The sequence below is a fragment of the Ambystoma mexicanum genome, chromosome 5q, assembly GCF_040938575.1.
Source record: "Ambystoma mexicanum isolate Mex_15411 chromosome 5q, UKY_AmexF1_1, whole genome shotgun sequence".
Lineage (NCBI taxonomy): Eukaryota > Metazoa > Chordata > Amphibia > Caudata > Ambystomatidae > Ambystoma > Ambystoma mexicanum.
The window spans coordinates 1,369,441,443-1,369,454,586 of NC_090933.1; the positions used below are offsets into that span (position 1 = coordinate 1,369,441,443).

The 13,144-nt window shown below is 45.1% G+C and overlaps 1 protein-coding gene across 1 annotated transcript in view; it reads left to right on the forward strand.

Annotated features, from left to right (window-relative positions):
* Positions 1 to 13,144, forward strand: part of LOC138498729 (CD5 antigen-like) — a 239,573-nt gene that overhangs the window by 175,294 nt on the left and 51,135 nt on the right. Inside the window, exon 5 of the mRNA XM_069622367.1 lies at positions 5,084 to 5,410. Within this exon, the coding sequence (XP_069478468.1) occupies positions 5,084 to 5,410 (327 nt within the window). The remainder of the gene's footprint in view (positions 1 to 5,083; positions 5,411 to 13,144) is intronic.

Genomic DNA, 13,144 nt, shown 5'->3' on the forward strand with positions numbered 1-13,144 from the left:
ACCCCAGCAATTGTATGCATATAGACCGTGCTTTAAACCTAGATGATCACAGCACACTTTTGTGTTTTACCCCAGCAATGGTATGCGTATAGAGCGTGCTTTAAACCTATATGATCACGGCACACTTTTGTGTTTTACCCCAGCAATGGTATGCATATAGCGCGTGCTTTAAACCTAGATAATCACGGCACACTTTTGTGTTTTACCCCAGCAATGGTATGCATCCAGAGCGTGCTTTAAACCTAGAGGATCACGGCACACTTTTATTTTTTACCCCAGCAATGGTATGCATATAGAGCGTGCTTTAAACCTAGATGATCACGGCACACTTTTGTGTTTTACCCCAGAAATGGTATGCATCCAGAGCGTGCTTTAAACCTAGATGATCACGGCACACTTTTGTGTTTTACCCCAGCAATGGTATGCACATAGCGCATGCTTTAAACCTAGATGATCACAGCACACTTTTGTGTTTTACCCCAGCAATGGTATGCATCCAGAGCGTGCTTTAAACCTAGATGATCACGGCACACTTTTGTGTTTTACCCCAGAAATGGTATGCATCCAGAGCGTGCTTTAAACCTAGATGATCACGGCACACTTTTGTGTTTTACCCCAGCAATGGTATGCATCCAGAGCGTGCTTTAAACTTAGATGATCACGGCACACTTTTGTGTTTTACCCCAGCAATGGTATGCATCCAGAGCGTGCTTTAAACCTAGATGATCACGGCACACTTTTGTATTTTACCCCAGCAATGGTATGCATCCAGAGCGTGCTTTAAACCTAGATGATAACGGCACACTTTTATGTTTTACCCCAGCAATGGTATGCACATAGAGCGTGCTTCAAACCTCTATGATCACAGCACACTTGTATGTTTTACCCCAGAAACGGTATGCATATGGAGCGTGCTTCAAACCTAGATGATCACAGCACACTTTTATGTTTTACCCCAGCAATGGTATGCAAATAGAGCGTGCTTTAAACCTAGATGATCACAGCACACTTTTATTTTTTACCCCAGCAATGGTATGCAAAGAGAGCGTGCTTTAAACCTAGATGATCACGGCACACTTTTATGTTTTACCCCAGCAATGGTATGCATATAGAGCGTGCTTCAAACCTCTATGATCACAGCACACTTGTATGTTTTACCCCAGAAACGGTATGCATATAGAGTGTGCTTCAAACCTAGATGATCACAGCACACTTTTATGTTTTACCCCAGCAATGGTATGCAAATAGAGCGTGCTTTAAACCTAGATGATCACAGCACACTTTTATTTTTTACCCCAGCAATGGTATGCAAAGAGAGCGTGCTTTAAACCTAGATGATCACAGCACACTTTTATTTTTTACCCCAGCAACGGTATGCATATAGAACGTGCTTTAAACCTAGATGATCACAGCACACTTTCACAGCGTACTTTTGTGTTTTACCCCAGCAACGGTATGCACATAGAGCGTGCTTTAAACCTAGATGATCACAGCACACTTTTGTGTTTTACCCCAGCAATTGTATGCGTATAGACCGTGCTTTAAACCTAGATGATCACAGCACACTTTAGTGTTTTACCCTAGCAATGGTATGCGTATAGAGCGTGCTTTAAACCTAGATGATCACGGCACACTTTTGTGTTTTACCCCAGCAATGGTATGCATATAGCGCGTGCTTTAAACCTATATGATCACGGCACACTTTTGTGTTTTACCCCAGCAATGGTATGCATATAGAGCGTGCTTTAAACCTAGATGATCACGGCACACTTTTGTGTTTTACCCCAGCAATGGTATGCATATAGCGCGTGCTTTAAACCTAGATAATCACGGCACACTTTTGTGTTTTACCCCAGCAATGGTATGCATATAGCGCGTGCTTTAAACCTAGATAATCACGGCACACTTTTGTGTTTTACCCCAGCAATGGTATGCATATAGAGCGTGCTTTAAACCTAGATGATCACGGCACACTTTTGTGTTTTACCCCAGCAATGGTATGCATATAGAGCGTGCTTTAAACCTAGATGATCACGGCACACTTTTGTGTTTTACCCCAGCAATGGTATGCATATAGCGCGTGCTTTAAACCTAGATAATCACGGCACACTTTTGTGTTTTACCCCAGCAATGGTATGCATATAGCGCGTGCTTTAAACCTAGATAATCACGGCACACTTTTGTGTTTTACCCCAGCAATGGTATGCATCCAGAGCGTGCTTTATACCTAGAGGATCACGGCACACTTTTGTGTTTTACCCCAGAAATGGTATGCATCCAGAGCGTGCTTTAAACCTAGATGATCACGGCACACTTTTGTGTTTTACCCCAGCAATGGTATGCATCCAGAGCGTGCTTTAAACCTAGATGATCACGGCACACTTTTGTGTTTTACCCCAGCAATGGTATGCATCCAGAGCGTGCTTTAAACCTAGATGATCACGGCACACTTTTATGTTTTACCCCAGCAATGGTATGCATATAGAGCGTGCTTCAAACCTCTATGATCACAGCACACTTGTATGTTTTACCCCAGAAACGGTATGCATATAGAGCGTGCTTCAAACCTAGATGATCACAGCACACTTTTATGTTTTACCCCAGCAATGGTATGCAAATAGAGCGTGCTTTAAACCTAGATGATCACAGCACACTTTTATTTTTTACCCCAGCAATGGTACGCAAAGAGAGCGTGCTTTAAACCTAGATGATCACAGCACACTTTTATTTTTTACCCCAGCAACGGAATGCATATAGAACGTGCTTTAAACCTAGATGATCAAAGCACACTTTTATTTTTTATCCCAGCAACGGTATGCATATAGAGTGTGCTTTAAACCTAGATGATCACAGCACACTTTTATTTTTTACCCCAGCAACGGTATGCATATAGAGCGTGCTTTAAACCTAGATGATCACAGCACACCTTTATGTTTTACCCCAGCAATGGTATGCACATAGAGCGTGCTTTAAACCTAGATGAACACAGTACACTTTTATGTTTTACCCCAGCAATGGTATGCATATAGAGCGTGCTTTAAACCTAGATGAACACAGCACACTTTTATTTTTTACCCCAGCAATGCTTTGCACATAGAGCGTGCTTTAAACCTAGATGATCACAGCACACATAGCACATTTTCTTTTTTATTTATTTTTTACCCCAGAGCATAACATATGTGTACCTATACACATTTAGCATGGGAATATTTTAAATATAAATGCATACATGATAAAGGTATAACATTTAGCACGTCCCCGAGTGAAAGGGCTGGATACTGTTCCTATGAATACATTAATTAAAAACAGTTAGAATAGCTTTTTACACAAAGCTAACCTCTGCTGCAGCATGTCAAAAATTATACACCAGCTTATTTGAGGGTTTGGCTGATCCTGCTCCTGCATGGCAACTCTAACCATCAGGATGCCTTCACACAAAGGGCCTGCAACTGGTTCATTCCTTAACAGCCGTCGGAATCTGTGTGCATTGTTTGCTGGGGGAAGCCTGCTGCCCCGAAATTCAAAGTGATCCATCACAGGCTGGTATTGCAGGGGGGTGTCAGCATCCCCCCCGGAAACCAAAGTGATCCATCACAGTTGCCCCTAGTGGATCACATCCCCGCACTTCCCCCTGCGATGACTTCTGTGGGCTGCTGGGACTTTCCAGATGGCCCACGAGGCCTGGCTCTTTGAGCACATTTCCGGCAATCCCTGGAATTTCAGAGACACATCCGTTATTGTCAGAGACGTAAATCACCAGCTGGGTTCAGGGCTATGCACTTCCTATGGACTGGTTACTGTGTAATTTCAGCTGTAGCACAACGTGTCAGTACACAACAGCTGTTAGAATCAGCTGATTTTTAAGCTCTATATATAAGTCATCCTGTGCCTGTTAGCACGGTTTGCTTCGGCTGGTGTGCCTGCAGGACCGGCCACCTGGCTGCAGAATCCACACATAGGCCAGAGTCCTGAGCTGCTGCCCCAGGCCCCCACAGCCTGGCCCTTGCAAAGAACAAGGGCCGTGCTTCACAAGACTGTTGGGCTCAGGTCTGGCAGCCCATCAGGGCTCATGAATATTAATATGAATATTAATATGAACATTAATATGGCTATTTATATTAATATCTACATTTATTTTAATATATATGCATCTTTTGGGGGAATAGGAACAAAATTAATATCTCATATTTTCATTTTTTATATAATTGAATATACAAATTTTGCTTTTTTGGGATTTTGTTGTTGTTGAAATCTTAGTATATCTACCATGCCTTTCTTCACACTTGCCCTATTATAAGTGTAGACACACAAACACCCCATACTAAAACCCTCTTTAGCACAACCGGACATGTTCAATGCCCAAAGTTGCAACCTTATGTATACCTTGTGGCACCTGCCAGTCTTGCTGTTGCTGTTTAATCAGAGTTTCCACCGACCTTCAGATGAGGCTTGTACCTACAGCACAAACCCCTTCTGTATATATACACCCTACACGCCACACCCCTTAAAGATGACCGCCGCTCAGACATCATCTCCAGGCGCCCCACCATGCAAAACCCTGTGCCACACTTCCAGGTCTTTCTGGGGGACATCTGGGGGAAGCCCCTGTGGGGGCCCCTAGGGGCTCCAGCCCTTGGGGGATCCTCCCTGCTAGCCCCCATGATGTCACATCCGGTAGGACCTCCCCGCTAGGGCCAAAGTTCCTGTTAAACACACCTACAGCACTTCTGGGATGGGATTTCCGCTCAGGCAGAACTTTCAGGTCACCCCGCACAACGTCACTTCTGCCCGGTGACCGCAGATAGGCGGGATATCCGACCTAAAGGGGTGTGGAAACCTGTCAAGACTAGTTTGATGATTAAAGGTATCATGTCTCCTACTAACATGTGATCTGGACTCAGATATATGATGCACTGAGTAAGAATGAAATCTAATTCCATCTTGTTTCACACAAGCATTTCTATGAAATCAATGGCAACAAGGTTTATTGTACACCTTGAGTAGATGCCCACCTCACACTCATTCATAGTCACTCAGCCTGTTCATTCAAATTCTTCTTTTCCTTCTGCCCCTCTGTTCACAGGTGGTGCTGATGAGCTCCGTCTCGTGAATGCTGGCGATGCCTGCAGTGGGCGGGTGGAGATTAAACACGAGAACCAATGGGGAGCGGTGTGTAGCATTGGCTGGGATTCCAAGGCTGCACAGGTGGTCTGCAGAGAGCTTGGCTGTGGTACACCTAAAGGAGTAATAATAGAATATCGAGGTGTCTTTGGTAAAGGCACCCGGCAGATTTGGCTGAGTAATGTCCACTGCAAAGGAAACGAGACTTCTCTCTCCCAATGTCCACATGGAAGCTGGGGCTATAATGACTGCGGATCAGTGAGAAGAGAAGCTGGAGTGATTTGTTCAGGTAAGAGAAGTACAAGAGAATCACTGCAGAAACATAATGAGAATATCTCATAATGTATTAATAATGAGGGGGACCGGTACTTGAGCATCCTCTCGGTAGTCTGTTTGTGTGATAATGATATGAGTATAATTTGAGAAGAAAATAGCATCCACAAAGTTTGTTTTTTTGATATTTTTGTTGCCAGAGTCCAATAGAACAATTTACATGTTGATTATTAAATGTTCTAAAGTATTACATATATCTTTCATTTACTGTACTGAAACCCTTTCAGCTGATATAAATGACAAGGGATGTATTTTCAGGCCTCTACATCATGATTCATTGCAGAAAAGCTTACATTTATGTATTTCTTTTATAGTATTTTGGTTCATATATAAGAAATACACTTTTCACAAAAAACAAGATAGATAAAAGTGAATATATGACAACATACATAAACACACATCTAGCCTAAACATTGCAATGTACATGTAACATGTGTTTGTTTGTTTTATTGATGTATAAAGCGGCCCACACCCTGGGGTATCTAGGTGCATTACAAGACAGCTTAGATGCATAAGGTTACATACATGTAAACATAACACGTGGAAATTAATACAAAGGCATAAGAACAGAGTAGCAAAGTATAGACAGATGATGTACAATGTCAGGCAGGTAAGGAGACATCTGCCATAAGGAAACAGGTGCATTATTAGGAGCAAGCAATTAGGTCCTCTGTGTGCTATAAGCACTCTGTGCTACATTGTCATTCGTAGCTAACCACTCTGTTAGTCCTGAAGTTTTGGAAGGTCTGATCAGAGCGCAGATGAAGGGGGAGGGCATTACAGGCTTGGGCAGCTTGAACAGGGAAACTGTTGCCGACCACTCTTTTCAAGTCGAACCGTGGAACTGTGATGCAGAAGGAGTTGGTAGACCTGGTAGGCCGTGATTAGTTTTTTGGTGTGCTTTTCTCTCTTAAATGCAATGGAGCAGCATTGTTAAGTCATTTGTGAGTAATGGAAACTATTTTAAACGGAATCCTGTCCTTGATAGAGAGCCATTTGTAGTTCCTTCTGGTCTCTGAGATATGTTCTCTCCTTGGGATGCTCAAAACTGTTCTGAGGGCATTATTTTGTAATATTTGGAGTTTGATTGTTGCCTCCTGCATGTAGTGCATTACAGTAATCGAGTTTAGACAGGATTAAAGCTCTCGCTAGTATGATGCAGCTTTTTTTCGATAGGTACGGTTTGCAAGCATGTATTAGCTTGCAGGTATACAAAGTTGCAGAGGCTGTCACATTCACATGTTTGCGCAAGTTCAAGATGGAATCAAGGTTGAAGCCTAGTGTTTTAGTCTCCTTTGCGGCTTTGATGATGATACCGTCTATGTTGAATGAAGAATATTGGGCATCAAGTTTATTAAGGTTAGTGGGCACACCTAGGATCAGATTCTCGGTCTTAACATCATTCAGGCAGAGGCTGTGGACTGCCATCCATGCCTGAATGATAAGATACATTGTGTTGACTAAGGCAAGGTCTGTGTCATAGTTGTCGGAAAGAGTATAAGTATCTGGGTGTCATCTGTGTAATTTGTGTAGATGACACCCAAATGATCCAGGTCATCAAAGAGAGGCTTTGTGAATATATTATACATTGTGGCAGAGACGCAAAAGCCTTGCGGCACTCTGAATGTAATAGGGGATGGGTCGGCAGCAGCAGATGGAGACAAGACTCTCATAGATCTGTTGCTGAGGAAGGATTTAATCCAGTCTGAGGCCTCTTGAGAGAAGTTAGTCGCTGATGAAAGGTGATATGATATGATATGATATGATATGATATGATATGGCATTTATAACATGCTTATACACAAATGTTTCAAGGAGCGCTGCGGCAAGGGAGGGGGAACAAAGGGAAGACAGAGATAGCAATCCTACTAGGCCAAGTGTCATTCAGATTGAGCAAGTGCAGGGTAAGGGGGGAGGAAAAGTGTGGAGTGGGAGGGGGTGAGGACAGTACAGTACAGGGGTAATAAAATAAAACAATAAGAGCAGTAGGGCCAGCTGGTGGCAAGTGCAAGGGTAAGTGCAGACATCAGGTGTCAAGTGCTGGGGGGACTGTAGGGATACAGCAAACAGTTCCCAGGTGCGGGGGTTGCCAGGGAGGCAGTGTAACACTCAGGGGAGGGGACCTGAGCCCGAGATCAGAGGGTGGCCAGGTAACCAGTATGGTTTCAGCCAGGAATTCAGCAGGGGAGAGGAGGAGAGAAAGCAGAAGCAAAGAGGAAGGTTTTGAGGTGCTTCCGGAACCAGAGCTGGTTCTCCTCAAGTTTCAGGGAGGCAGGGAGGCTGTTCCCGAGGGAAGCCCCAGCCGAAGAAAGAGATATAGCACCAACTCGTTGCTTGGAGATGCGAATGACCCTGAGGGAGTTGGAGACGGATGAGCGAAGAGCTTGAGAAGGAATATATTTAGGAAGAGAGAGTAGACAATGCAGAGGGTTTTGAACTTAATCCTTGCAGCCACTGGGAGCCAGTGCAGAGATTTCAGTCCTGGAGAGATAGGATCCCTGGGTATGAGGCCAAGAACAAGTCTTGCAGTCCTTTTCTGGATGAGTTGCAGAGGGCGGAGAGTAGCAGCAGGCAGATTAAGAAAGAGGCTGTTGCAATAGTTCAGCCTAGAGAGAACCAGAGCTCTGGAGACAGTGAGCTTCTGGCGGAAGGAGAGGAAAGAAAGAATACCTCTGAGGAGGTACAGCTGGTAGTGTGACTTCTTAGAGACGTCAGAGATGTGAGGAGAGAAGGAGAGTGTGTAGTCGAAGATGACCCTGATGTTTTTAGCCTCACTGGTGGGAGCAAGAAGAGGGCCAAGAGAGGCCGGCCAGAGAGTTACAGGAAAGGCGGGAGCGGGTGTGCCAATGAGGAGGATCTCAGTCTTACTGGCATTAAGGCAGATATCATTGGTAGCACACCACTCCTGAATGGCGGACAGGTAGTCAGAGATGAGAGACGAAGAAGAGGTGGCCGGAGGTAGCCTGAAATTGAGCTATCATCCGCATAGCACTGAAAGTTGGGGCAGAGATCGGCAATGTGGTGGGCAAGAAGTGCCAGGTATTGGTTGAACAGCCAGTGAGAGAGGTTAGACCCCTGGGGGACACCACAGGTGGAGATAGAGACAGAGGAGAGGAAGGACACATGTTGGACCTGGGATGGTTGATCAGAGAGGAAAGAAGTCAGCCACGCCAGGGCCTGACCGGTGATACCTAGGATATCACAGAGACAGTTGAGCAGTATGGCAGGCAAGTTTGTCAGAAGATGTACCAGAAGCACGCCATTTCCTCTCAGCCACCCTGCACTTGCATTTGAGGGTGAGGAGGTCTGAGTCATACTAGGAATTGCACTTGGCTTTGGGCTTCAAGCAGATCCTCATGACAGGGGCAAGAACATCTAGAGTATCAGATATAGCAGAGTGGAGCATGGAGAGGGCTGTGTCAGGGTGTGTGTCAGCCAAAGGGGGATGGGGAGTTGCGAAAGAGGCGGCAAAAGCCTCACTGACACATGCTTCATGGGTCGGATAACCGAGAAGGTGGGTGGCAGTGCTGGAATTGGCTTAGCCTGGGGGGAGGAGAGGGGAGCTGGGAGGAAAGTACAAAGTGATCACTGTAGGAGAGAGGAGTGGTGAGAGGGATACAAAGGCGAATGTCTGTAGAGATCAGAACATCCAGAGTGTGCCCTGCAGAGTGAGTCAGGCCAGAAAGGAGAAGAGAGAGTGAGAGAGAGTCACAGAGGTCACGAAAGAGTCCAGAGAAAGGACAGGTGGATGGTAAAGTCTCCAAGAAGGAGAAGTTGGGTGGTTGATAACAGGAGGGAAGAGGAAAGGTCCAACCATTCCGAGAGGAGATCTGACCAGGTGGCCGATAGATAGTAACCACAGTAAGGGAATGACTAGGAGAGAGAGAGAGCCTGCAGACGAGGCATTCAAAAGAGGAGTAAACCTGCGTAGGAATGACAGATACAGGAGTCCACTCGGGGAAGATCAGGGCTGAACCCCCTCTGGAGCAGTTGGACCTTGGCGCAGAGAGGATCTTGTAGCCATCAGGGAGGAGAGTGTCAAAGCTTGTGACAGAGCTAGCCGTGAACCATGTCTCGGTGAGAGTGAGGACATTGATGTCAAGTTCCTCCAGGAGGCGGCAGATGTCAGGGGAGTGTTTGACAGCAGCTGAGCGAGAGTTAAAAGTGGGCATATGGAGAAGGTTGCTGTCCTTGAAAGACTTCTGGCTAGGGGTACAAATCAGAGGTATGGCCTGCAGTGGTGTAGAAGAGGAAGGAGGAGAGGGCAAGGTAGCCAAGGAGGAGACAGCAGGGGAGACGGGGAAGCCATGGAGGAAAGAGAGGGGACAGCAGGAGAAGGTAGAAAATTAATTAGGCGCGGGAAGCATCTATCAAAGAGGAGAAGATTCGCCTGAGGGCCTTGGACCAAGACGGTACTGTACAGGAGGGCGGAGAGACCTCTGACGGGCCCATAGGATAAGAGCTCACCCTCGAGCACTTTAAGACGAGATAGCTGCACCTTGAGGTGGATGGCATGCGGGATTCTCTTACTCCAACACCAATCAAACAAGGACAACTCAATGGTTTGGCAAAGGGGAGTCCGTTTAATGACAAGTACAAAAAACGGGGAAACATGGAAATCAACAGTGATGCGATAGTCCGTCTCGCCGCAACTCCCAAAATCTTCATTCAGACAGCAATAGTTATAGCAAAAATTCATCATCATTGACGTGTAACACTCAAAAGTTTTTCATACAGTTCTATTGGTAGGAAAAGGTCACTTAAGTATCGGTGCTATATCTGTATATGGTAACAGAGTGCGGGGATTGGAAAACTCTTATCGGGTGGGCGTCTATGCCCCTCCCTCTACAGCACTTGTGCAAAACGTCACTAAAAGTACGACATCTCATTGGTTCTACTAGCTATAGGACCCCAGATTATTTGGTCCATTGTGATTGGGTCAGTTACACCCCTAGACAAAAATCGCCACTTTAATTAGCAGCATGCAGAATGGACACCCAGATGCAGTGTGCCCCAAGATTCACCTCCCTTTCATCAATCAGTACTTTTGTGTCAATTAGTTGGCTGCGGGTGGCCTCGAAACTGTGGCTTGTTATCAGGAAAAGTTATGGCATCCTCTGGTTTTGGGTGACATCACACATTGGTACCTCTTGGCGCCTGACTGGTCACGTGTTAGTACACCATGAATCTGCTTCTTTTTCCTTCTATTTGTGCATTGAATTCTCCTTTAGGCCCGCCACCTGCATGCAGCTCCTTATCCTGCCCTTTGCGGGGCAGGCTGCGCTGTTCTTAAGTTTCGATTCTCTGAAGTTGCCGCTCTTCTCCCTTCCTTGGGTTGACCTCGAATTCCCAGGCATTAGCTGCTCCCTACTAAATTCCGATTCCACTGTCTCTTCTAACTTTTGCTGAAATATGAATCTTGGCCTGTTTGACCTCTGGCAACCTGGGTTAAATTCTACTTTTGTAAAATGGATTCACACTCATATAATGTGCTTCGTTGAGGTAGATATATAGTTGGCGCTTGCCACTCTATTCTTCTACTAAGCATAGCAAGCCGCAGTGCTTTCTTAGCTTCTTGTGTTTCAAGCCTTTTTACAGGTGTTAGCTAGTTGCATATTTTCATCCTGCTTTATGGTTACGTTTCTTTACATTTCAACATCGCATCTTCTTCTAAGTTCGTCACACCATTATTCATAACATTTCATCTTTGTTTATCACCTTTTTTGGTTGTCAGTTCTTTCATCTGTGAGTCTCTCCGGGGCCTCGTGTCGTCACCATTCGCCTTCAATTAAGGCCCTTTGGGTCTCTTCTGGGACAGTTTGCAAGTAGTCTTCATTTCGTGTCAGCTGCTTGTACGGTTGTCTCAATGGGTACCTTGCTGCCCGTGGTTGCCTGGTTATTGGCACATCAACAGGTATTGCTCTTCTGAAGGGCACTGGGCAGACTCCTAGTGCGGCTCTCTGCTGGTCTATTTGCTCATCATACATCACATATCTTGGTGTGTATGTTCTGGTGCTTCAATATGGGTGGCTGGAGTGCAGGTCATATCTGGGACCTCCTCTACACTCCCCCCTCTGGTCGGTTCATCGACCACTTCTGCTTCCTTCTCTGGATTCGTCTTACTTGGTTCTTCTGTATCCATTTCTTTGTCTTCTGGGTTTGTATATGATGGTGTGAAGGAGTGTGTCTTTGGAGTTCATATTTGTATCACTCCTTTCAAACTTCCTGCTGTTTTTACATGTTCGTCTTTGTTCTAGGTCATTCGCTGACATTGTCCGTTTGGGCTGCAATAGATCCATTTTCCCTCATATTTTCTTTGTTTTCTGGGATACATGAACTTTGTTCCTTCTGGTGCATATTCGCTGGCCTTCACAAAGTCTCTTACTTCATCATCAGTCAGGTCTCTGAGCTTCCATCCTGGTTTGACATCGATCATGATCTTCATCCCCATGGCTTTTTTTCACAGTTTTCTGGCATTGTGAAATTATTATCTTAATTACACAAAATCCTAGTAGTATCATCAATAGCAGGGCTCCCAGAAACTTGAATATGTCTGCCATTCATTGTGGGACCCATGAGAATAGTGTTACAAACCAGCTGTCATCATTGACTTTGTCAGTTTCATCGATTATCTGGTTCTGTAGGTTTGTCAGCATACTTATGACTTCTGTTAAAGTTCCATTTTCTTCGTCATGAGAAGGTATAAATGTGCAACATATTTCTCTGATTTTTGCCAAACACCTCCATCCATCGCTGTGATCATGTCAAGTACATATCTGTTCTGGAGAGTCATCAGTCGGATCACTCTTAACTCTTCCTTGATTGCATTGAATCCTTTTATGGTCGTGTTGATGGTCTGCAATAACTCCCATCTGGTTATCTGCAACCATTTCGTGTTTACTCCACCTTGGATTCTTGGCATGAAAATCGTTGTGAATACTGATGAGGTGAGGCTGAACAGCCTGTGTTCATATGGGATTGCATGAAATTCTTCTTTTGACTTGGCAGAGAAGTAATTCTCTCTCTTCATTCGGGATACTAGTTCCATAGATCTCCTTTTCCTCAGATGAGCCTCTGCTTTCGGGAAGCTGTCAATATTCAGGTCACTTTTCGGGATCACGAGTGCTGGAACGTGGACATTCACTAGTGTGCATATGCCTCCCCAGTTCCTTGGCAATCTGATTATGCTTTGGATCCACATGCCCAATAATGATCCATAATTACTGTGGTCCCGTGAGTCATTCCTGGAGCTTCAAAAATGTGTCAGCAGTTCTGATTCTCTCCCATCTTCCTTATGCCATTGTTCCTGAAGCACAATTTTGGGCCTTCCAGTGGCACTATCTGCAAGGGTCCTCCCCTGTCTTCAACCCATTTCAGTAATTTTGTGAGTTTTGGCCATAGAGGTTTGCACAACCTCTGTGAGTTTTCTATTGCTTCTTTGCAGGCTCCAAGGACCATCCATGCTCGGCAGATTACCACTCCTTCTTCCCATCCATCTGGTGAAACCACTGTTCCCGAATCTGCATTTTGCCTCTGATCTTCCAAATTTGATCCTCTTCTGGAGTTTTTCCTTGGACGTTCTGTCTTGGGTTGATTTCCCGTCTTATTCCTGCTCCTTTAACTTCAGGCTTTTCGTACCTGATCACGTGATTCCTAGTATGAGCTCTATTTCTCGTCTTAATGTCCTGAA